The following is a 26,206-nucleotide window of genomic DNA, read 5'->3' on the forward strand; positions in this document are numbered from 1 at the left end:
TCATGACTCCTCTCAGTCTGCTTTTCTTTAGATTAAACAATGCTAAGTCCCTCTTCCATGCTTTCTGACTCCTTTCTCATCCTTTTCTGTGCTGTCCTGTGAACTATCACCAGTTGGTTCACAGCTTCCTTTCTCTAATTATGCTCAGAACTGGGTATCACGTGCTGAGCTAAACAGAAAAAGAAATTTGGGGTGTTTTGTAGGCCAGGCTTCTGTTTATACAGTGGGAAGTTTCAGAGCAAAATAAGTTGTACAAGGATGATATAATACATACATGTATTTTCAGGACTGAGATAAAAGTTGCAGGGATGAAGTGAGGCACATGTTTCTGTCGCTCACTTGCTTGCTTTTAGATTTATTTGTTTATAAATTTAAGGAACTATCTTTGTTTTAAATCTTACCTTTGCTTTTGTATATTAACTTAACCAGTTATTTTTATGATTTATATCTGATTTTTTAGGCAAATTTCAATTTAAAAATACGAACGATGATACTCCATAAGACGATACGAATAACCCTGTTTGTAAACTAATATGTAATTCTTACGTTGGACGATAGAGGGCATGATGTAACTACAGGTTCTAATACAGGATGCTTTAGAGGTGTTTTCTCCAGGAGAAAGTGAGCCGCTGAAGAAAATGAATAAATTCCACCATCTTCATTGGTTCTGGATTAACAGATTTTGCTGGAATGTTATTACAGGTTGGCAAACTATGGAAATGATTAATGTTTTACACCTTTAATCTGTTTTTTCTTTGTTTTCAATTATGAAGATATAGATCTCCCTAATAAAGGTGTTCTGTAGGAGCAGAAATTGTCAGTAGGAGCTGGCCTAAGCCTATGAATATTGAATAGATTGGATGAGCCTTGATTCTTCCCTGGAGACCCATGTTTGGTGGGATACTCTGCATGCAGCTCAACTGTCTTCGCTGTAAAATAGCAGCCAGGGACCCCTACAGCACCCTAGTCTTCTACAGACACTAGAGAGAGAGCAAGGTTGCCATTAAGGGAAGCAGCAAAAGCTGACCAGGCAGAAAAAGCGTGTGTGGCACTCCTGTTTTTCACCCCGGCACCTCCCAAAATAATGAGTCATTTCCGAAAATCATCACCCTGCCTTGGAAAAGGTACCTTAGCAGTTGTTTCCTGTCTTTTACAGATTCTAGGTAGCACTGCTTAGTTCTCCTGTATAATTAGGTTTATCAGACTTTATTACGTTCTTTCTTTTTAATTTTTAGTTGAAATTTGTGATTCTCATGTAATAACTGGAGTATCGGAAAAACAAAAAGTTGAGAGGCTCAAAGCTAGCCTCAGGGTTGCACTGAGGGGAAGGAAGGGGTAACGCTGAAGCTGGGGTATGGAAAGCAGCTTGTTCCCCCTTGATCTTGTTGCAGCAAATCACCCTTAACACAGCTTAGTACAGTTATATCCTTTTCTATCCAGCCTCTGGTCTGGGTTCCTTTTGAGAGTATGCGTGAGTGTCAAGACCAAACAGCTTAGCTCCAATGCAAACTGCTTGTCACCAGCATTTGACAAACGTATCTGTCCCTGTGCTGTGCATACATGCATATCTGGTTTGCAGGTCTGTGCCTGGCTCACATTATTAGCAATAGGCAACTTTTCTAGTATTGATTGATCAAGCTCCCTCATTTTCTCTTCTCTGTTCCCTGCATTTCTTCCATTTCAGTTTCTCTGAGCCTGTCCGCTGCAGGATAGGCAGTGGTGTTTCCTCGTGCTTCAGCTGTTTGGGACTTGTACAAGTCCCCATCACATGGAAGTGTAATGCTAATGAATAGGAACTAACTTCGCACCTCTTGATCTGTTTCAGTCACCCTAGAAATAATATTTTAGTTTCCTTAACATATTTGCTGGAAGAACAGGTTTGCCTCTCCTGACCTCATTCCTAAAATATTTGGTGTGTAACTTCTTGAAAATTAGCAAAGGACAAGGAAATAGTAATGAGAATGAACACAAGACTAATAAACAAATGCAGCCTGGCAGTAACAAAAAAAGGAGGTGATAAAACCCTCAGTGCTCTTTTTCTGCCAGCTTCCTTTTGGCCCTGATTAGGAGTTCAGAGAAATTTGTATCCAGCTCACTGACATCAGTGGGCAACCCAGTTTCCCCCAGGAGTGAGTAAATAACCTCGGTGACGTTTCCCAAAGCTATATGGTGAGGTCAGCAGACATTCTGTGACGATATTCGTAATAATGAATAAAAACACTGGTTACAGATCCTGCATGGCTGGATTCTGACACACAGTCAGTGCATAAATCCACCTACACAAACTGGGACCCCTGCTTACAATGTCAGAGCTTGAATTTTTCTCCAAGGTGTATGTGGGGATCACAGCTGGACACTTAGTTCAGGCTGTTTGGTAAGAGTGTTAACAACAGCAGTGCCTATGTTCCTTCTCATTTGGACATGCTCCTGGTCTCCAGTGATTCCATAATCTCTTGAAGAAAAATGTTTGCCTCTTACCCTCCCCTGAAAGCTGCATACCAACAGCGCTTGCTTGCACCCATCAGAGTTATGTCCCAGAGTCATACTGTGGCAAGCACTTGGGAGATCTGACTTTTTCTTTCTTGCATTGTCTTTGGGTGAATTTTGCATGTACCCTCACAGTCGCAAAACTCCCAACAACAGAACGAAGGGAGGAGGGATGAATGTTACCTGCTAACTCCACAGAGAGGGAGGAGCTCTGTCCTTCAAACATCAGCAGAGTTATAAGGAAGGTGTGTACTTAGAGCACTTCCTCAGTGTGGAAGTTCAGGCACACAACGTTGGAGACCTGTGCTGAGCGTGCTCTAGAAAGTCTCCAGAGGGTCATTTCATGGGGGAATATCCTGCCAAGAACCATTATGCACAGCTTAACCAGGGAGAAGAGAATGAGATGGTGAGTTGTATCTCTGGCTAGGTCTTTCTCAACTTGAAGCAGCAGATGGCACATGTTCTGCAATAAAATGCTACAGCCTGTAATTTAGTTTTGGGTGGTGGGGGTGTTCCTATGGCAGAAACGTACAGTTAAAAAGGGATATAATTTTTTTTTAGCAGAAAGAAAATAAGGTTGTATGTGTCAACTGGATTTAGTTGGTTGGCCCCTCCAACAGGGGATGGCTCGACAGATTATAGATGCGGCATTATAAATCCAGGTGGACATGGTCTTATATGAGCTTGAGGGATGGGCCGGAGTGGTGTTGCTAACTATTTGACAGTGGAATCTCTAGAGTCAGATCCAGTTAGATGGGAACTGGGAACCTTGGCTTTTTCTGCAACATAAAAACATGTGTTATGTTTGCATAAATTATTAGCAAGTGTGGTTTGTTGAATTGACAATGCTATTCCAGCCTGAGTGCCTGTATAAAGCTGGATTTCTAAATACAGAACTACCATATTTCTTTCCAGAGTTTACATGCATTCTGTAACATGTGGAAATAAGTCCTATGTTTACACGAAGTATCTGATCTACTGCATGGCACTTCTCTTGAATAGTAAGCCCAGTGCACGATTGTAGTAAATCCAGTGCTTCTTAGCTGCTTTGGCATTACTGCATGTTACAGATCAGCTGTTCATCACATACGCATTCTGTCCGTCTAACAGATTCTGCTGGAGATGTCAGACCCCTGATGCAGCTGTACAGCAACAGTTCTCATACGTGTCTGGCAAATGCAGTGATTCTCAGAATTCCTGTGGTGCAGAACACTGTAGGTCTACTATGAGTGTGTGTAGGATTTCTGGGTGTACAACAGCCCCAGCAAAGCTACGGCTTACAAGCTGACATGACTGTTCACTTCCAGAAATCCTGGAGAAATCTTCAAAATCTACTCACTGAGAATCCAATTTTAGTCAAAAAGAGACAGTGTCATGGAAAAATGTGGACATTTGTTATCCCTAGGTACAAATGTATGTTTTCAGTCAGCTCTCTGCCATCCAGGGAAGGGGAGATGTGGTATTTTGCACAATGCAAACCCAGTTAATCTGGGATGTGCTGGAGAATGCAGCCCAGTCCTCCAGCAGAGCACTGCAAGCAGAGCAGGGTGCTGGCTCTGAGGGTGGGCACTCAATAGCCCCGCGCAGCGCCGGGCCCAGCCAGCTCTGCGGCCACGCTGCCCAACTGCTCGCAGCGCCCAGCCCTAGCCCTGCTGCGGCCTGCTCCCTGCTGCAGCTGGCTGCTGGCTCCGGGTCGGCACTCCGCCCTGCTGTCAGCCTTCTAGGACCACGAACACCCTGTTGTTCTGTTCCCGCTGCTGGTATTACCACTAGCAATGCCAGAACTGAGCCTGAGCTAGTTAGGTTTAAGTGGACTGTCTGGTGCTGTGTAGAGTCGCACTATTGTACCCTGCATGTCCAGTTCCAGCTGTGCGCTGCTGGGACACCCAAGTTGTGCTTGCCCGGAGCCAGCTATCCCAGTGATGTTCGTGTTTCTCACCAGTATGGTACTGAGAACGTGTGCCATGAGTCCAGTGCTTGGGGATCTGCACTGTGAATCTGAGGTTTTCCATGCACGGCTGGTGTGTGTGCATAGCGCTGAGTCAGTCCGCACTGTCAATCCAGGGTGTCTGGCAGCTGCCATACTCTGTGTGCCTGCAACGAGCATGAGAAGTGCTCATTCACCTGGGGTTCCCACATGAAAATCACAGAAAAAAGATAGATAAAGCAGTTGAGGAGTAGATGCAATTAAAACCATAGCCAAATTATGCTAGATTTGGCAGGTCTGTATGTGTCTGTGTTACATATGTGTAAGAGAGAGAAAAAAGTTGCAAGTATGAGAGAAAGGAAGATCTTTGTGAGGGTATCTGGGGTACTATGAGAGAATGAGGAAAAAAACCAGTGTGTCTATAGAAGGAGAGAACAGCTAGTGTGCATAATTGTGTGAAAGAGAAAAAGAAAGTAATATGTAAGTGGCAGAAGATGTGAAGAAAGAGACGAAGGCTGTGTTTAAGCAGAGGAGAGAAAGAGAGTACATGGGGTAAAAAAAATTATGTGCAGACATTCTTTGTTAAAATTGTGTATTTTAAATTATTGGCAGCCACAGCAAGTGGCACTGGCACATAATGGTCTCAGTGACCCTGCAACATTTTCTAAGACATGAAAATTATTTTTCAACATTATTTTTAGCAGTCAGTTTAATCCACCGGAACCAAATCATTAACAAGCAGATCTTGACTCCTTAAACAAGATGATCTCACTTTGTGTAATAATGTAACAGCTGACATTGTGCAGGTGCCAGTTCTTCCAGCGTGAAATAGTGCGAGTAATTTTGAAAGCATGCAAGTAGTTCGTTTGGACTCTGGACATGCAGTGCTTTCCTCTGTTGAACTAGCTGTCCATTTTGCTGAGGAAAGTTGCGGAGCTCTAATGAGAAGAAACACTTCGAAGTTTTCCTCAGTGTTTCCATCTTGGTACAGCTGAGATGCTAGACAGTCCTGTATCTATGAATAATCACTCTGACTTAGGAAATCCACCCTATATACCCTTGTGCACATCGTTGGATTACTTCACGTGGCTGGAGCACATTTGCTTGAACGAGGGTTCACTCTCCTGGTACTCAGCTAAAACTTAGCAATGTATATTTGGAGCATGAGATAATCTCTCTCTCTCTTCATAACTGTTTGTGGTACTGGAAAGATCTCCGTAGGGTGAGAGTACTGTGGACACAGCAGCTTGTCCCAGAGAAAGCTAATAGGTGTGGTAATACGAAGAGATTTATTTTAGGAATTAGCTTGCTTTTTTTTTTCTTCTTTCACTTCAGAAAGATCTACTTGAAGGTGTTTTTGGGAAGAAGTAATTGTTGGTGGAACAGGAAGAGGGAGGAAAAACACAGCTGTATGCCCTCTGCCAATTTGATGCTCCTCTCTGTACAGCTTGGGAATAACCATTCCCATTTCACAAACCCTGAAGTGCAAAGCGTGAAGTCCTGCAGTGTGAAAGATTGTGATAGTCTTTGACAGCATGCTGTTTCAGGAAGGGTTTGCCAGAAGGCGGACTTCAGCATGTATTCCCCAGTTGCTTATGTCTGAAGGAATGGGACAACTGCAGTCCGTCAGCTGGTGAACCCCAGTTTGCTGCTGCATATTGGCAGCTGTCTGCTTCCTTTGGGATTCCAAAATTCTGAAGGGAATCTGATCCAGGAATTTTGTATACTCCGAGTTTGACAAATTTAACTCTTAAGATAGAATTTGAAAGGCACAACTTTGTTCCTAATGGAATGATAGCGAATGTTGCTACTGGCTTCAGAGGAAACAAAAACAAACCTCTCATGAAACAGGTTCCGGTTGGTAAGAATGAGATTCAGTTATTAAATTCGTTGTGAATCTTAACCAGTCTTTCAAGTCTAATCCTATTATATGTTGTTATAGCAACAGGTTATTTGGAAAAGGGTACCTGCTGATTTAGTTGCCAGAAATATGATAGTTCACAGCCACTGTTTAGGCGCCTTGCTGGTAGCTACAGGCTTTGTTTTTGACAAAGAAAGGGGTGCCTGAACTTGGTTGGCTTTTGCATTTAATTTCTGCTGTGCAGATGACCTGACAGTTACAGGCAATTTTCCTTGTAAGTGACAAAGACTTGCTGGACACTACAATTATAAGCCCTTGAGTGCTGGCTTTGTATGGTTGTAAAGCAGCTAAGAGCCTTTCTTGGAATAAGCACATTTTCTGCCAACTGAGCAGGTCTGGCAGCTTTTTCTGTCCAATAATCCATGGCCCCTCCCTAGACCCTTTAGTCACAGGCTAAAGTGTTTTGGTTTAGTTGCTCTTCTGACTGTTGGGAGTCTCAAGAGAAAGGGGATGTTAAGAGATGAGGAAACCAAGTTTTACAATACAACAAAATTTATTACAAATTATTGTACAGAGATGAGATGAGCCCTGCATATCACCCTCTTTTGTAGACAGTGCTACCTCCTGTGTGAAATGAGAAGCACTTCGGAGTGTTACAGATTGCTAATCTTAGCTTTCTTTTCCGCTGCCTCTTAGTCTGGCGCCCTCAAGTTTTACTGAGCTAATGGTAGGAATGGAAGGCAAAAAAAGACCCATGTTTATAATTATTACTATAGCAGCCAGGGTCACTGACAGACCTTTTACGTTCCACAGATGAGGAGTCATGAAGGGTTGTACTTGCAGGGAAGGGCAGACAGAACAGGGCACCCAATACTGACCGGTGCGGTATTTGGTGCTATACACGTCATACTCAGTTTAAAGCTGGGGGATCACGAGGGTCTTGCTCTCTTCGTCCATGACCGGCTTCTGAAGAGGACCCTGCTCCTTGTCCTGCCTTCATTCCTGATCCAGATTCTGACATGTGCATTCCTGAGTCCAGTTCACATCTACTAGAGGGTCCAGTCCGGGACCTCCTGGTGCCTGCCTGGCAGCTGCTGGCGGGATGCCAGCACCCACGGCACCCAACTCCGGGAAACTCAGCCTGCGGCACCCAACTCCGGGAAACTCAGTACCGGTTTTGTGTATTTTATTTCTCATATTACTCTTATTACTCCTTATAGAGCTCTGGAACACCTATATTCAGAAATGGCACGTTCATCAAGACACAAACCAACGAACCTGAACCAACACCTGTGTTCATAGGGCAGAATGTGCACTGGGTCAGAACAGCTCAAGCGCATCTATCTATCTGTCTGTCTATCTGTCTATCTCGAGAAAGTCCCTTATGAGAAGCAGCAAGATCCAGCAGACAACACAGTGGATGTCTTAAGAGCATGGCCTTCTTTTCCTAGCTGAGCTGTTTTCTTTGTCTTCCTATCTCCTAGTTTTCAAGATGAGGAACAGATGCATGCTTGGTTTTGGGAAGTGTCTTGAGATCTAAGGGATAAAACCATTTTTTGAGGGGGAACTATTCTGGAAAACAAAGGCCTGGAAACATGCAGGCATAGTGGGACTCAGATACATATCTTGATATATAGGTGCATGGTTTCCTAGGCAGAGAAAGACAGAGTCTGCCCTTGCTTTATGGTTATGACGCAGGCTTGGGGAATCATTCAGCATTTCAGCGGAAAATGCTGCCAACAGAAGATGATCCCAAATGACTGCCAATCACATGCTGAATGCCCACCCTCTGCCTTCTTAATTGCATTAACTGCAGCCTTATTGACTTCTCAGGGTGTAAGGCACAAAAGCTGGAAATTAAAGGAATGATTTACTGCCAGAAGCAAGATGCACATGGCAGCAATCTTGTTCTTCCCCACCCTGATATTCATGCCCATCCCAGTTTGAAAATATTATTCCAGCTATTCCAGGTCCAGCCATTTACTGAAGGAAGTTCTTTTAACAGTTCTTGCCTTAGGCTCCCTCTGTCTCCTTGGGAGTTCCTTTGCCTTGCTGACAAGCTGTAAAGTCTGGATACAAGCACCTGGATCTTGCTAGCAAGCCATTGCTGTGAACAGTAAGTTCACATCATTCTATGTGCTATGCTGTATGCTGGTGCTGACACTAATTTTGTAACCTTTTCGTTAAGGATACGCCTGGACAGAGGTGAATGGAGAGCCCTTTACCTGTTTATAGGAGCGTGTGAATATTAATAGCACATGACTGCCACACCAACTACCTTCTAGCAACCTTGCCTATCAGCTGTCCTCCATGAGCTTCCTTGAGTCTGCTGCAGAGTTGCCTTTTTCTCTTGGATTGCTCAGAGATTGTAGAAGCCTTTGAAAATGCTGAGCGTGTGCATCTCAAGGTGGTATAACTAAGTCCTGTGCAATGCAGGCCACTTCCCTGTGTAGTTTACCATACTTTTCCCCCACAGTTGCCAGTTTCTTCCCTTTAGAAACCCCATGGAGATTGCCTAGGAAGATAGAGTCTGTCTTTTGGAGAATGACATAGAGCAGGTAGGCCGAGGCAGCGTGTGGAACCACTGGGTAGGGCCAGTGTTTCGCATGACAAGCAAAGACACTAGCACAGAACCAGGAATTATGCATTACTCATCCTTCCAATTACATTGCTTTTTCTTCTCACCTTATGAATGGATCTTGCAATATCTGTGGCTGCAGATATCTGATCTTCAGAAGCAGATTGCACAATTGCTGCAGATATACTAGGAAGAAGGAGATTGAGGAATCTTAACCCTTATGTTAGCAAATTCTCCTGGTCACCTGATGTAATTGCAGCCATGCAATCTGTAATTGCAGCCATGCAATCTCCCATCGTGGATCAGGGCTGGGTCTCCTCTGTAAATTCACTGTATACATTTCATTTCACCTTTACCAAGTCCCTGCTGGTACTGTTGAGAGGGAATTTGGCCATGGTACCAAGACGTGGCAGCTCTTAAGCTGTAATGCTGACAGTCATCCCTTTGAAGTTTTGGGTAAGTCACCTTGCCTCACTGTAACAATTTCCTCAGCTTTAAAAATGGAATAGTAGTACCTACTCATACAGCTACAGTGAGTAGCTTCCTTTGGCCCTCTGAACATGTAAAGCATTCTGCAAGTGTTCATTAGTTGTTCTTACTAAAAGTTGTTATTACTATTTTGGGATGTTAGGACAATAGCACACTGGCGAGGTCCACGATCCCCGTACTGGAGCTATCATGGATGATGGTAACAGCCCTACAAAGGCTGTGTCTGTGCCGAGTTGTGCAAAGCAGCTCCAGCTGGTGCAGACACGCGGTGTCATTCGGCACCATGCAGAGGCACTAGCTGAGTCTCTGAAGCGTAGGTGCATTAATGCAGGCTCACTGCTACGGCAGGACAGCAGTAGCGCTTCTGATTCTGAAGCAGGCACTGTCTCAGCTGCTGCAGTGGGTCTGCACCACTCTTCATCCCTTAGTGCAGACATACTCAAGTTCTTTGGCTGTCTCACCCAGGGACATTAAAAAAGCTGACCAGGCAAATCTGTGTTCCTGACTTCAGGCTTAAAGGTTAGGGCCTCTATAGTTTGGTGTCATTCCAACTCATGCACACAGAGAACAGTGTCTCATGCTGAGTTTCACTGCTACACAAAATTATTTTAGGGATTTGGTCAGATCACCGCAACTCAGATTTTATGAAGGTGGATGAAATCTTCTGTGGAACATGCAAAATTTTTTCCTGGTCATGTTTAGAACACATAAAGACGCCAAATACAAGTTCTATGACTTGTTTTTTCACAGTGACATACCAAATAGTACCTATGAGAGAGCAGTGGATGATGGGAAAGTGTAGTATTCCAGGTGTTTCTTTAGGAGAAATAGTAATGATTTTTTTCCTTGTCTTTGCTGTACAGGAGATATTTGGCTACAAAACCCAAGATTGTCGAAAGGCCTTGTGCATTGCTGGGTACATCTTGTCCTGTGGGGCCCTGCTGCTGCTGTTTTACTGGAAGCCGGAGTGGGACGTGTGGGCAAACTGCATCCGCTGCAGCTTGGAAGAAGCAGACGTTCTTCTGCTTAGAACCACAGTAAGTGCCTACTCTAAAGATTGAAGTAGTCACTAGTATGTTGTTAATTGGAAGACGAGTTATTGGAAGGAATCCAGTTAGCTGAAATCTCTTACACTGCTGATTTCCTGCAATAATATCTTATGTTTGCCATCACTGAGCTAAAGAATTCTCAGGTATTCCACAAATTATGTGTAAGGTGATGATTGGAATGGAGGGTAACAGCTGGTCAGACAACAAGCTGAAAGAAATTGGGGTGAACAAACCTGTAGTATCTGTGGTTTCAAGACTGTGTTAGTTGCTCTTGATCCTTCCTCCTCGCTTCCACCATCCCTGTGCTTTCTACATTGCAGATCTGTGCTCCAGATTCTAAAGCATCTGTTTGATTGGCAGTGTCCAGCAGATCCTTTTTCCCTCACTTGGCTGTCCTGGTCAAGCTGTCCCTCTCTGCCAAAATTTAGGCAGTGGGCCACACCAAAGATTTGTCTAGCTCTATCCCCAGCAGTGTCCAACAGGGATGAGGGGTCAGAATAAGGAAGAGGGCAAGCTTAGGCTGTTTGTTTTCTTGGCTGTATGTTTCAATTGTCCATCAGCCCTTCCCTCTGTCCAGTAAGCCCACAATCCTGCACTTAATGCTTTCACGGCTGTTACGTTTTGCTAGTTTCCTAATACAGATTTCTGTCTATTGAGGACTGTACTGAGGCACTGCAACATACACAAACCCTGATTTAATTTCACGTGAGCTACTGCAATGCTAAAAGAAGCAAACTCGACTTGACTCTGAGTTCCGGCTGAGCCCGGATATTCCAGGAAGAAGCAGTGTTGGTTTACCTCCAGAGGTTTGATTTGTTCTGCTTCAAAGATTCCTGAACAATGGCATTTGCAAAAAGTGCAATTGCAAAATAGACCACTTGCTACCACTGTATTTGAACTGTCTTCTTAAATGAGCAGAGCAGTTAAAATCTTGGGGCTTGAAAATCACGGATCTGCCTGTTGAATATTTTATATTGAAACAGTCTGCATCCTAATAGGCTGGGGGTATGTTTTTGTTTGTTTTTTTTTTTTTTTTAAAGAAGCATATTAGGTTTAATCTCCTTTTTTAATCTTCAGTTCAGTTGGCATTTTTAATTACCTATTCTTCTGTGTCATTTTAAATGGATTTGCCATGCCAAACTCTTTTCAAATAAGTGAGTTTTTAAATGATTCTTTATGTAATTAAACAAGAATTGAACCATATTGTATGTTCTTGTTATCAGGAAGCTCTCTCAAAGTATGCTCTGGGCATTTGACAATTTCCGATTTCCTTCATGCTTCTTTGTCTTAAAATGACTGGGTTTCTTTTTTCCCTACATTCTGATTGTGTCAGTTCTCAAATATGATGGCTGCTGCTAATGAGGATACAAGTAATCCAATCAGCTTGATCCTTGGAATTCTCTTTTGCTTCACATAAAACCTTCATTCATAATTCATCATCGTCTCTGCAACTGCAATATAAGAGCCTATTAACTCACTTTTGTTATTGAATTTTGACTCACTTTCATTCAAATAATGAGCACCTGTGTTATTCACTGCTTCCCATTTTAATCTGCATCCCAATGTCTACTGATTCTGAAACTTAAATATCAGAAAAAAAAAACTTCTTCTACTCAAAATACCAGTTTAAGAAAAGTGCACAAATAAATATAATATATAAACATTATTAAAGTTCTTTTTTGAACCCATATATTACTCAAAAGGACTCATATTTGGCACAGAATCTTTTTTTTCTTGTTGTCTTTTCCGAATGAAGTTTAATAACTGTGCTTTCAGATTCTGGCTGGCTGAGGTAATCAGCTTTTTCCATCTGCCAAACTGCTCACACGCTGAATACGGTATATAAGTCAGTCTCATAGCTGGTTTTAATGCATGTGGTTCATTGTTCAGGACTGAAACTTAATGTAAGGGTACTTGTTACTGTAGTTGCTCTAATCTCTAGACTGTACTACCAACACTAATTATCAGGTAATTCCAATGTCGAACTTATTTTATAAAAAATAGCAAGATCATGAGCTTGGTTTGTGGCTAAAGCTTGCCTAAGGAAGCATAAAGGAGGCATTCTGCAAACACACTTGTTCCAATGAAGTGTTAACACAGGAATGACTGTGAAAAGGTATTGGCACTAAACATCCATTTTGCAGTACAGTACTATGTTCCTTTTGATCTTCCCTTTACAGTATGGTCACTGCATCTCAGATTGTCCTGTACTGTTTGCCTGTCCTAGATCATGACCTGAGTGTTCACATTCCATTCTTATCAGCCAAGCACCAGACCTGTGGTCAGTGAATTATTTGCAATACTCACATTTTGGCAGGACTGTGGTTCAGCTCCCATTCTGCTAATTTATCTATTAGTCACAGGTGCTGGGAGGTGAGGCCCCTGTTGGTTCGTTCTTTAAAAAAGGTGGAGCAGTGCTCTAGAAAGGCCTACTGTCTTTGTTCATTCCAAGGTAATAGTGAGTTTGGTCTTATTTTGAGGGAAATGGTGATACTTCTCTTTTACATTCATTTAGGATGAATTTCGGATTTATTCTCGTAAGACTGTGATATGGATCTCTGTGTCTTCACTTATCAAAAGTAGATCAGATTATCCAGCCACTGCTGAGGAAGAATCAATCTTTAGCAAAGCCATAATGAAGCCAAGTTTGCAAGTAAGTAAAATATTCCTTGCAGCATCTGGGAGATGATAGCAAATCTTAGCCATACTTCATAGAGCGAAAGTGAGCTGTGGAACATATGCAGCTAAGAAACTTGCAGCTTAATGAACACAGCGAGCTGTGGAAAAACAAGCTAGAGCTTTTGGAGAACTGTACTCACCTCTGTAAAAATCCTTTCTTACTCTGAGGTGGGTTATGAAGAAAGAATCCTCACTACTCCTGAGAGAAGACCTACATTATAAGCAGGAGAGCTTCAAGATGCTGGGGTTTGCAGTGAAGAATCAGAGTTCCAAATAAAAAACTCATTTCTGGCATAGGAATCAAGGCATTTAGGGATGGCTGTGTGTCTGAAGGGAAACTGTGAGGAACCGAACATCACAGCTCCCACAGCAGCATGAAAACAGGGATGAATGCAGCTGAAGGGCAACAGAACAGAAAAGTGCCTAGGCAGAGCTACATCAGTATTTCCAGAAACGGTTCGTCAAGGAGGGTGTGAAACACATTTTTCTTCCTTGCCTTTGTATGCACCAATTCGTGCTTTAAATTATATTTGCTGGAGTCAGGTCTCACACTGTTGACTGTTCATGCAAAAATGTATCCTGGTCTCTGCCAGTTCCATAGCTTTGAGATCCCAGTGAGACGCTGAGGAGAATGTAGACAGTTAATTGATCCAAGCAGATCACAAGGTCCCTCATGAGCTGAGTAAATATAATTATCCCCATTTTAGAACAAGTACCAGACAGTTCAGTTATGTGTCTTGCTTAGCATTGTGTGTTAAATTGGTGTGAGCAATAGGAATGCAATGGTACATTTGCTAAGATCAGGCTCTTGTTTATAGATACTAGATCATCGCACTGGGGAACCCATAAAAGGTCTATATTCCCTTCCAGGAAATAGATTTCTAACATAGTAGCATTAATTTTCATATCTACAGCAATTTTTGGTAGATATTTTCATTATAAACCTAACTTGAGCTGAGAAAAGCTGTTGCTATTACTGCTATTTTGTCTGGGCATATATTAATGTACATAAGAAAGTTTAGTGCCAGCTAGTTTAACCAACTGGCACAGTATGAAAGTGAAGACTGGTTTGTAACATTCTTCAGAGGATGGAATTAGTAACATAAAAAAGCCCAATAAAGCCCTCAAATAATAGGCCCTTTGAATAACACTTTCATATCAGTCAAAACATCTCAATAGAAAAGAACAGATTTCAAAGCAGCAAAGACCAAACAGTTTAATCCTTCACTAGCAATTCAAAAGCCCCTACTTATATGTCAATTATAATACCTGTTTGCTGTTGAAGTTACCTAGGTCCACAGAGTAATGTGTAGTGCCCAAGAGCTGTCCAAGGACCTCTTCTGGCAGCGAGTGGAGTCCCTTATTTCCCACTCCAGTTTTTAACATTGCAAATACTGCAGCTCCTATTGCATGAAGTCCTAACTACAGACCTCTTGTTAAGTTAATGGCTGTGGTTGTAGCTCCATTTTGAGTTAGTGTATGAGTTGAGTATTAATTTCATTGGCCCAATAATAATGCTTATTGCACTGGGTAGGGAGAATCCCCTAGAGCTGATGTCTTTATTACCTATATGTATAGGTGTATAGCCTTGCTGCCTTCTAGCTGACATAAAGCACCATTATCTCTAATAGGTTTCATTGTTGTTGGAAGGGACAGGACAGACTCCTTTTGCAAGTTATGAATGGCAGCGTGTGTTCCTAATGGGTAACTGCTCTGCAAGGACTTAGCATTAGCAGTGACTCAGGAAGTATCCTGAGATGGCCTTTCTTGTCTCTTGGCATATCTGTTCAGCTGCAGGACTTGGCACCATGCCTACAAACTGCCCAAAGTCCCCTGCTTTCCTCAAAGCCAGACAGAAGATAAGGGAGTTGTTAACTGAAGACAGGCTTTGACAGTTGCATACCCACCATTGCATCAGTGATTGCTTCCCTTTGTTGCGTGAAATGAGAGTGAGGACTGTATTCCTTGCTTCACAGAATGGAGAAAGAAGAATGCTTTGTTTTACTTGCTTGACGTAAAGATCTGTAAAGCTTACTGGAACTTGCACTGACGTGGGGACCCCACTCTATAGCATAACTAGGGAAGTTAGTATATGCAGTCCTGTCTTCTCTCCCTCCCTTCCCCCGTATAATTTGCTTTATCTGTGCTTCATGCCAGTGAGGATGGCTAGCTGAGATCTGTGAGCAGGCCTGGGAGTATTTTTGTTTGCTGTGTTGCATATTTTGTCATCCCTGTTTTGTTTTGCAGGTGAGAAGTATCCAGGTACAAAAAATCCGCTATGTCTGGAATATCTATGCAAAAGAGTTCCAGAAAGTTGGGTGAGTTCAATGCCCTCATTACATGAGTCTCTGGGGAAGTCAAGCTTCTTTGTGAATAATGTCCTAAGGAAAACACTCCTTTTATACTTCAGAGTCCTAGAAGACCACCACACTTGCTCAAGTATACATGCCAAATTTGGTTCTGGTCTCACCTGCAACGAACAGAATGTCAGGTAAACATTTTAAAACACAAGTACTCAATGTATTGATTTCAGAGAGATATAACTTCATTGCTGTTGGTGCACTTTCTGTGAGTTTGTTGTGTATCCATTAATATGCACATAATTTTAGATGAAATAGCCATGCATGAAAAATTGAATGAAAAGGGCTAGACAATGTTATATATTCCTTGTCAAAGTTTTTGAAATATCTCAGCTTTCCTCACTGTTATTGTTCTCAATCAGGAAATAACTATGTCCTGTAACTAAATCTAAGCAATTCTTATTTAGAATAAGAGAAAATGTCCATGAGACACTGCAGTTAAGTTGCGTGTATGCTTCTTCAGTGGGGGTCCATAAAATTGTATTGAACTTCTAAATCAATTAGTTCTGGTCATTGAATTTATTCTCACAAACTACTATATCATTAGACAATTTACAGAATAGGTATTCCTGAAACAGCTAAATAAAGGAATGATTTTCAGTTGATTGAATACTGAAAATCCAGCTCCTGACCTTAGCTCATGTTGAACCTTACATTCAAATCACCCTTAACTTTATGCAAAATTATTTGGTTTTAGATCATTTAGTTTTAGGTGCAGAATTCCTTTGTTTATGGTGCTTCAAAAGAATTTTCGTGTGATGGAAACATTTGCCTAAAAAGCTGTGTTACACTTCTTGTCTGTTTAAGTACATTTCACTGGTACCATCATGCTGTAGGAGCATTTATTTTTTTATCTTTTTCTTGGACAAAGATCCTCACAGCCTTTAAACTGAGACTGATACAAGCTCTCAGGACTATTGAAGGCTACAGCTGCTTGAGTGAGCTACATTGTCTCTATTTTGCCTGTAAGTGATGTATCTTTATTCCATACAGGAGAGTTATATGTGGGCCAAACACTATTGATGTTCCAGTGATCCCTGTTTGGAAACTACTCATCAAAGAGGTTAAGCATTTCTGTTGCTTTTATTCTAGGCTACCTGGGGAGGCAGAGTGTGCATATAGAATATAATGGAGCACATGTCTGAATTAGCTTCCTAGTACTCACTCATCAAACACACTCCTTTTTCAAATCCTGTTTAAAGCTGTTCCATGAAATCACCATAAATTCATTTATTCTCTATTGTTACCTATCCTCCATGCCCATGCCTGTATGGCTGCTGGGTATTTGCATGTATCTGGGTCCTGGGAGCTCATTCTGTTGGCCTTACAAGGGTCAGTGAATGTTTACAAGCTGCACTGGAAATCAAACCTTCCAGGCAAAGGCTGTCTCTTAATCAGCAGAGATTAAGTGAACAGCAGTGGCTGGTATATGCTTACAGCTGCAGAGAGATCCAATGTCCTCACGACTCTGGGCACAGCACCATGTAACGCACCAGTATCTTTTTCAGACCGGAACTGGCTGTATGTGGGCTAAACAGAGTGTTTGTGGAGGTATGCCTATGGTATGTGAGCTCCATCCTCACAGCACAGCCTGCTCTTCTGTCACCTTTGTTACATTTCCAGTAAAGAAGCAAGCAAAATAAGGCTTGGGCTGAGCCATGCATATCCCAGATAACATCCTATTGGTCCAGATTATTTGGCCCCTCTGTCAGGTGGAGATGGTCCAATCTGGTTAGACTGAAGCCACTGCTAACAAAATTAGAAAGAGGGTCGGGAGACACAGCACTTCACTCAATAGCTTTTATTCCAGTCCATTTCTAACAGGACGGACTGGCCGCGTATACTGGAGCCATTTAAATGTGGTCAGCTCTTGAGTATTGCTCTCTCTCCAAACAGGTCTTAAATCCATTTTACGTGTTCCAGCTGTTCAGTGTGTGTCTGTGGTTTGCTGAAGATTACATGGAGTATGCCACTGCCATCATAATCATGTCTCTCCTCTCAATTTCTTTGACTGTTTATGATCTTAGACAGGTGAGACACCTCACTATTTTCCACAAGGAGGATTTATTTCTGATGCCTGGGAACGGCCAGGATGTTACAACATGCACATGTACAGCACTATGAGAGTTACTCACAGGTTTAGTCTTATGACATAGTGTACTAGCAGGTGCAATGGCCTGGCTTCCTAGTCATCATAATCTCTGTGTGGTTCTTTACCCACATCCTCCCTTCCTCATTCCAGTGCTTTGCTTTGTAACCTTTTGTTACACCTTCTTGATAATTAGGGTGGGTAATTTCTTTGTGTGATTGTATAGTTCCTGGCACAGCCAGACCCCAGTTTCTGAGGGCTCTCATAACCACTAATAACAAAAGGGTAATAATTGTTAGTGGATGAATTGCATCATGTAAGTAAGATCTAACACTTTTGTGTGTTGTCCTTTAATTTATAGCAATCGGTTAAACTGCACAGACTGGTGGAGTCTCATAACAACATCAAGGTCACCGTCAGCAGAAATAAGGAAGGTAACTCTTACACTTCTTTCTTCAATGTGTTTCATTTCTATAGCAATTTATATAAAACCCAAGAAAGTATAGTATCAAAATCCTTCTGGAGCAGTTTCCTCTTCTGCCTCTCAGCTCGATGAACTAGCTTCTGCAGATAGGGTTAATTTGACCTAAAAGTATGTTATGACACATCAATCATACTCATAACTGTTCGAGCGCAGCCTTAGCAAAAAATTTTCAGGAAAACTACGTAATCTTCCTTAAAGCAATGCTGACAAAGCCAACCACATAGCCATTAAATGGCTGTGAGTCCACCTTATTGCTCCATGCAAAGTCTGTTCATTGCCATGGTATTTAGAGCACAATCCAAAAAGACAGAGTCAAACTATGAAATGTACATCCAGGCTTCTTCAGTTAGGTCAGCACGTTGGAACAATAACCACTGGCTGGGCTCCTGGGGAACTAAGAAGGAATTATGCAGTTTGAACTTATGCCTAGGCTTTTCTAACTATTGGTGGTTCTATTCTTAGGTCCTATTTGTGGTCTTCTGTTTATGAGCCATTATAAAGAAGTAACAGTCTATTCACCAGATAGTTCATTGTCTTTTTTCCCCTTACTACAGAGAAATATATGAAGCACAAAGTTTGCATTACATGTTACATACAGGTGTCCAAGAGCTGGAATCATTCCATCTTGTTCCTGGAGATACGCTGATTTTGAAAGAGGGCAAAACCCTTCTGCCTTGTGATGCCATCCTGATCAGTGGGCAGTGCATTGTAAATGAAAGCATGCTGACAGGTACAGCTTATCCTTCCCAGGTTTACTGTCAAAACATAATCATAACCCTATGGTTTCAGCCAGTGATGCAGGACACACAGCATTACCATGTATCACCCTTATTATGAGATAGATAGTTCACAGGTAGCCTAGAAGGGGGGTTCTTTTGGGTGTTTGCTATGACAAAGACTGAATTGTAGTTAGCCCCAGCTTATCTAAATAGAGAATGTGGACTTTAGGAAGCGCAGTTCATCCTTTTCTTCCTTTCTGGGGTTCAGAAAGGAAAGAGCAGACAGTGAAGAGGAGTGAGCAGGACAGAAGAAATAGTAGATACGGAGCAAAGCTGTTCCCACACAGGGCCCCCAGTCCACTTAGGCTGTAGGGGTTTCTCTTGGATGCTCTGAATGTCTCATCACTGATCGCTGCAACATCTCCAACCTGCTGGAGTGTCTGTCTAGTCCTCCAGATGCTTAGCCCCACATTCATGTGGAGTACACACCAGGTGGGAGGGTTCACTGGAAAGCAGGATTTTTTGGTGCAGGAGGTGTTCAGAGTTCTGTTTCTTGTCTTTAAATTTGGTCTTGGTCTGCATCAAACTGAAACCCACAGTTATGAAATTGCATGTAAATGAGGAATTCCAGAAACCCCTTTCATTGAGAAAGCTTCAGCTGTCAGAAAATATTTTTCTGCTTCACCTTAGTGTGTCTGCTCTGACATCAATAGTATATTTTTCAGCTGTCAAGCATTGAGCTAAAGACTGTCTTTTTTACCAGGAAGAGGAAACAAGGAATGTTGTGTTTAATCTGCCTAAGGGAATAGTATAGCGACCTGCACATGAGGTTCAAATTAGATAAAAAACTTGTGGCCATGAAGTGGAATCGTACAACACCAGTTCAGGTCTCTTTTCAAGTCTGTATATCTGCAGCTGGAGTTCGGAGTCCTTGGACTGCTTTCAGTTCTTAGGCAAAGCTGTTGTACTGATGCAAAGGAGAGCTTTTCTCTGGCAAAGTAGGTTTGCTTGCTAGGCTTCAAATTCTTACTCACTCTGAAGATGTCACAATATAAAAGTAACATTTCTCTAAACTGGTTTCTCAAGTAAATCCCTTTAAATTACCATCTAGATGTCTAGATACTGTACTTATTTGAAAGTCAGCAGGCTGATTTTAAGGTGTACTTCAGTTTTTCTCATCTGAGCTAATCTTCCCTAGGAGAAAGTATTCCAGTAACAAAGACCCACTTACCCCAAGCTGATAGCTTCAAGCCCTGGAGAATGCACTGTGCAGAGGATTACAAAAAACACGTCCTTTTCTGTGGAACAGAGGTCATACAGACCAAGGCAGATGACAGAGGAGTAGTGAAAGCTGTGGTGCTGCGTACTGGTCAGTCAACACTTCAGTTTGCGTTTCCTTTCATGCTTTTTCTTACTGGAACAGTCTGATTTAATGTGCCCAGTCACGTTAAGTTAAAGGCGTTGATCCACATTCTCAACAGTCAGATGGGGAATCGATATCCTGGGCTGGGCTAAGCTATTATACATTGTTTCCATGTGCTTGGTATAACTGTTACAAAAACCACTAGCATATGATTACAAAGAAGAATTTCATTTGGCTTCTGAGACATTGAAAAAATCCTCCTTCTTAGGACAGAAATAACTTTTTCTGTATTCTGCAGAGTAGGTCACATACACTGAAATGAAAGAACTGGGCCTTCTTTCCTAAGTTACAGAAATTATGAGTCATTTTAAAGCCCTCCATTCATTGTAGAGAACTTTTGGTAATGTTTTCTCCTTGGAGTGATTTTAGTTTTTCTTTCCAGGTTTCAATACAGCCAAAGGGGATCTGGTGAGGTCTATTCTCTACCCTAAACCCATGAATTTCAAGCTATACAGAGATGCCCTCCGGTTCCTGATGTGCCTCATAGCATTTGCAGCCATTGGAATGATCTACACAGTATGTGTATTTGCACTTAATGGGGTGAGTTACTAAATGCAGAAGAAATGGTCACAGCCAGCTTCCAAAGACTTGAAACTTGAGTGGCTTCGTATACATTTATGTATAAAAGTATCTTTGTCACTCTCCTTTTTGCCTTTTTTTACATTTCACAATGTAATTGAATTTGTGACAGTACACAAGCTCTCATACATTCAATTCCAAGGTGCCAAAACCCACTGTTTCCCAATAGTAATTTCTTCTGAGGTGTCAGCAAATTCTGTGCAAGCACTGCACGTCTTATCAGCAGCCTTCTGTATGCCAGCTGCCTCTGTTTGTGGGTTGCCTGCCCTGTGCTTGCTGATACATGTAATTACCAATGCATGTAATTAGCATGATGCTTTCTATAGCAGTCTGCAAGTAGCTTTTACGGAGTTTTTGTGGCACTTTTTGTACATTCCTAGAAAAATCACAAGTGAGTCATGGGTTCAATGGGACACAGACTGATGTGTCATTGTGAAAAAGCAGCTTTCCAAAAACTTCAGTTTAGATCAAAGACCTGTTTATACCTGTCCATTGTCTCTGAGAGTAACTGGTACCAAATGCTTATGGAAACTGGTTAGGAAATAGGGGAAGTACAGAACAATTATTCCCTGATATAATCGTCTAACTTCTTGAAGACAATGGTTTAACAGTTCAGTAAGCTGTCTTTTGTATCTAGATCATCTAGCTGTAATAGCCACTGAAAGTCTCCCAGAGTGTAGTTTAATATATTTCTGAATTCATTTATGCCTTGGACTTGACAACACCTGTGGCAATGATTCCCACAGTTTCATTATGTACTGTGTAACAATGTTTTTGAAACTGCTGTCTAAATCACTTAAGGTACTGTAGATTTTTTTTTTAGAGAAGTAGCAAATAGCTACTTTCTATTTGATGTTTCCTGTACTATTCATGATTTAAAGATCAACACTGGCCACTCCTTCAGCCAGCTTTCTCCCCTGTTCCAGAGCCCTGAATGGTACAGGTGTAAACACGGATCCCTGACATTTACTGATGTTACAAAGAACTCCTCGTTTTCTTCTGCCTTTTTTTTTAGTGTCTTTGTACAGTCGTCTGATAGTGGGGGAGTGGGAGTGGAAGGGACATAACCTTCACTTAGTTCTCACTCAGCTTAACATTCTTGAGAGCTTTTGGGGAGTAACTTTTGCAAAGCCAACTATCCTGTATCAGTTGACTCACCCACATCTCCGCTGATTTTTGCCAGAGCTCTCCAGGAGGCTTATGGGGTATTAATTCCCCCTGTGAAGACTGTGTTAGTTCTTCTCTAATGTTTCGTATACATCAAGGGTCAATTAATTCTGTATTATAATTTGAATCAAGTTTCTCAATGTAGAACTAAGACTTACTGTGTCAGGAAACAGCAAGGGCCAGCTATTTCCCAGGGGAAGGCAAGTCAGGAGCCAAGGGTGACCAGAGCACGGATAGTGCCCGCACCGACCAGGGCATAGTCACACAGTATCCGAACATGGTGGGGAGAACTGGGTGCTGGTAGCAGCCCATCAATAGTCCCAGGCAAGGCAAAGTGATAAATAATCGAGGCAGACCAATCAGAAGCAGAAGGAGATGATGGCAAGAGACAAGGCTGCAACACATGTCTAAAGGTGTCCACCCAGGAGAGAGTGCTAGAGGCAGGTACACCTACAACATGGTTCAGACAGGGACTGAAGGCCCAGGCGTGAGCTTCAGTGGAGCTCCTGAACCCATGAGCAGAGGATGGGGATGTAGGTGAGGCTAGTGAGGGTAGTAAAGGCCTATTAGTGCACTGAGGACCCTGCTATATTGGTCTTTAAATTTCTGGAGAGTTCGCCTGAAACCCTTTTAAAAACAATTCGCTCATTCTCATGCATCAAGGTCGATGTCAGAAATAGTTGTGCACTGTAAACAGTAATTCTGCAATTTTTAAAGCCTGATTGCTTTAGAACTTCTTCAGAAACTTTCAAGAAATCATTTTGTGCCATGCCTTGATAATTACCTGCCAATGTAAAGTCCAAGTCCTGAGTTGCAAGGTTGATTCTGCAATTCAGCTTTTGAATCATTTTTCCCCTTTGGAATAATCTACAGTCATTTGGCTCAGAAGATTAAGTCCCCTTGGGATATCAAAGAAAGTGTATTTAAGAACATATCCTGGTGTCTGCTTTGGAGTTTTTGCTTTTTTTTTTTTAATTTTTTAAATTCCGCCTTGTAATATGTAAAATATATGCTGATGTTATCACAGCAGCTGAAACTGTTTCGTTAGACTGGTGTAAGATTCAGTCATGTTATATACTAAATGCCTTCTCTTCTGTGAGTGTTTTTATCTAAAGGTGATAAGTGCTATTCTAACATAAAATAGATACAAAATATTATCAAACTGGTGCCTTCTGTGGTCTGAAACAATATCGATGAAGGGAGAATGAGAACATGATGGAAATTCAGCACATCAAATGCAATATGATTTATGGTCAAAGTCCCAAGCTCAGAAGCAGTAATAATAGATTTCTATGATGGTTTGCAGATCCTTCTGAACGGCAAATTGGCTTTAGTTTGCAGTGTCTCAGTTCTGGGACCCCAGTTTGATATGCACTCAATCCTTTAGCAGTGATATCAACTGCCAGGAACAACAGTGCTGACATTCACCATACTGGCAGTCAGTTTTACACCGACCTCTAAGCTACCAAATTAGAGATTGCTCTTAGAAACATAACTTTTACTTCCATGTCTCTTCCTGCAGGTAAAAGCAATTTCCTTTCACAACTCCTAGAACATAAGGTCAGAAGAAATCATTAGCTCATGCATTCTCCCCTCCTTTTCAGCACCACCCCATATGTCTCACCCATCACCCTAACGTGGAGTCCAGAGCTATGCCTGTAGGCAGTTGGATGAATGCCCGTATAAATGGCAGATTCTTGTGTGCTGTATCATGGGAAACTGGGCTTGAATGAGGGTGCAGTAACCTAGCTGGCATGTTTGAACTCATGTACTTTGGAGGAGACAGTGAGCTCTGCCTGGCAGGTTTGTTGGCATGAAGAATGAAGGGAGGCCTGGAGGCTGCTCTTTAGCAGTGGTGTAGCCTTAGAAACTTTGGTTAAATCAAAGAAATTAATATCTCACGGATATGAATACATAATAGACCATGGGCAGAAAACAGTACAGCCTGAAGGACCTGCAGTTGAGGGAGGGAGGGATGAAGAGGGCTACACTCAGACGATCCAAGCAGCACTCCTTGCCACCCTCTTGCTGATAACTGCCTTTGGTTTTATGTCAGGAGGAGGCAGGAGAAGTGGTGAAGAAGGCTTTGGATGTTATCACTATTGCTGTTCCCCCAGCGCTGCCAGCTGCCTTGACAACAGGGATCATTTATACCCAGCGGAGGCTGACGAAAAAGGGCATTTTCTGCATCAGCCCGCAGAGGATCAACATGTGTGGACAGCTGAACCTCATCTGCTTTGACAAAGTAACTGCTGTGTGGTGGTTACTCTCTTACTAGTAGTGGGAGTCATGCTAAGGGTAGGAGAGTATGGGTTTTGATCAAGCATTTCCATTGTATTTTAGAAACACACTGACCAATCTTGCATAATTAAGTTTGTGTTGCCTGAACAGACACTGTTGCAAATTGTTGTTTTTCTTGGAATCTAGGAATTGGCTCATAGCACTTCTGCTCTGCACTGCACAGGCATTTTCTGGACAGTAACTTCTTAAAACAAGTCTTTGCTTTTTATTCCTCTTGGAGCTCTCACGTGGGAAGTTAATTTAAATGTACACTTTGACTTAGACTGGCACCTTAACAGAAGATGGCCTGGATCTCTGGGGCTTGCTGCCCTCTGAAAGAAGCTGGTAAGGCTCCTTGACACACCAATGACATTTAAGTTTAGTGGGATAGTGACTGGATTCTTGTCCTAGACATATGAACAAATCTGAAAGACAGTTAATGTCGAACAGCAGTTTGAAGTTCCCCCATGCTTAGATTTCCAATATTATTTCTATAGCCTCTGGAAAATCAGTTGTTCACCTTGTCCCAGGGGTCCTGCTCTGCATGAAAAGATGCAGCCACTGCATTTGGCACAGCATGCCCAGGCAGGGTAGCCTGCAGTAGACATGCTAGGTTAGATCTCACAGCTGCAGCGGTGCCCCAACCCTGTATGACAGGAAGTCACTGTTACCCATGAGATTGCCACTCAGTTCCTTCAGTGCCCATGGTTTTGCCTATTTACATTTCCAGAAATGTGCAAGCACGAGGATGCTCAAGCTTATATAAGCCTCACAGCTCAGGAGTCCTTGTACAAGCCTCAAGGAAGATATGTTACAATAATCTGTTCCTCTGTCCATCCCAATGGACTCTGTAACTATGCAGAATACACCTATTCTGAGTATATGTATCCCAGATTATAACAGGTGCATGAGAAATAGCTCAGGGTGGAGGACAAGTCCCCAGAGACATGTCTTGTGATCTGACCGCACTATAGGACTTTAACAGCCCCCGACTTAATTTGTTTTTCCTTTTTTTTCTTTTTTCTGCTAGTCTTATGTTGTTTGGCATTCTCTGATGATAATTTTTATGTTCTCTTTTGCATTAGCTTCCAGGACATTCACAGCTTCCCTGTGGACCACAGCCTGCCTTGGGGCCCAGTGTTCAAAGCAATGGCAGTTTGTCATTCACTAATTGTTTGGGAGGGCAAGATCCAAGGAGACCCACTGGATGTCAAAATGTTTGAGGCCACTAACTGGGTAAAGCTGTGCTTTGTTGTTACACAAATAGTGGTGGGGAGTTTTGGTGTTCTTACAAAGGAGAAATGTCCCAAGCCTTCCCATGCAAATAGCCACTTCCCACACAGAAGTAAACCAGCTAAAACCCAGAAAAAACACCACATGCTCGGGCTGTTGGAGAAACGTTCCTTGATTCTGCCTAGAGCTTTCACCTAGGACTACTTGGAGTACTTGGCTCATTTGACTGGAAGTGGTGGATGTCATGCAAACCCCACTGGGGCATCAACTCTGCGGCTGCTGCCAGATAACAGGAAGTCCCAGATATGATTTATATGCAGATTAAGACTGCTTTTACAGAGCACATAGTGGATTTCTGTGAGTTTTGAACAAGATACAAGATTTTGACCTTTGTTAGAGCTCTATCCATGTGGAGATATTTCTGCCATCTTCAGGTTTGAAATTCCATGCCGCTATGAAAGCACTGCTTTCAGACTCTGTCCCATTACCTACAAACAGCCACCAGTGTTGCTGTTTACCCTCTGATCAATTGCGGGGGGGTGGGGGTGGGAGTGAGCATTTATGAAAACTAAAAGGCTGCAAATCTGAGATGGATAAGAGGAAAACAGACCATAATTACCTGGTGGAAGGCATAGCCACAAGCCATTGCTGATGCAAGAGAAGAGATTCAGGACAGGATTAGCTAGTTATGTGGGTGAGAACATCCATACTCAACACCTGTCTGTTTTGTATCTGCAAAATATGTAAACCAGCGAAATTTCAAAGAATAAACTATTCAGTAATGACAGGAGTTAGAGTGTGT

General features: G+C 42.2%; 1 protein-coding gene across 1 annotated transcript in view; it reads left to right on the forward strand.

Annotated features, from left to right (window-relative positions):
• The first annotated feature begins 2,830 nt into the window (after positions 1-2,830).
• ATP13A4 (ATPase 13A4) overlaps positions 2,831-26,206 on the forward strand; it is a 42,000-nt gene continuing 18,624 nt past the window's right edge. Inside the window, exons 1-14 of the mRNA XM_075417342.1 lie at positions 2,831-2,893; positions 10,206-10,379; positions 12,907-13,044; positions 15,318-15,388; positions 15,481-15,561; positions 16,424-16,493; positions 17,327-17,461; positions 17,881-17,953; positions 18,602-18,733; positions 19,921-20,091; positions 20,528-20,685; positions 23,948-24,136; positions 24,455-24,516; positions 25,257-25,407. Coding sequence (XP_075273457.1) covers positions 2,831-2,893; positions 10,206-10,379; positions 12,907-13,044; positions 15,318-15,388; positions 15,481-15,561; positions 16,424-16,493; positions 17,327-17,461; positions 17,881-17,953; positions 18,602-18,733; positions 19,921-20,091; positions 20,528-20,685; positions 23,948-24,136; positions 24,455-24,516; positions 25,257-25,407 — 1,668 coding nt within the window. The remainder of the gene's footprint in view (positions 2,894-10,205; positions 10,380-12,906; positions 13,045-15,317; positions 15,389-15,480; positions 15,562-16,423; positions 16,494-17,326; positions 17,462-17,880; positions 17,954-18,601; positions 18,734-19,920; positions 20,092-20,527; positions 20,686-23,947; positions 24,137-24,454; positions 24,517-25,256; positions 25,408-26,206) is intronic.

The sequence above is a fragment of the Opisthocomus hoazin genome, chromosome 4, assembly GCF_030867145.1.
Source record: "Opisthocomus hoazin isolate bOpiHoa1 chromosome 4, bOpiHoa1.hap1, whole genome shotgun sequence".
Taxonomy (NCBI): Eukaryota; Metazoa; Chordata; class Aves; order Opisthocomiformes; family Opisthocomidae; genus Opisthocomus; species Opisthocomus hoazin.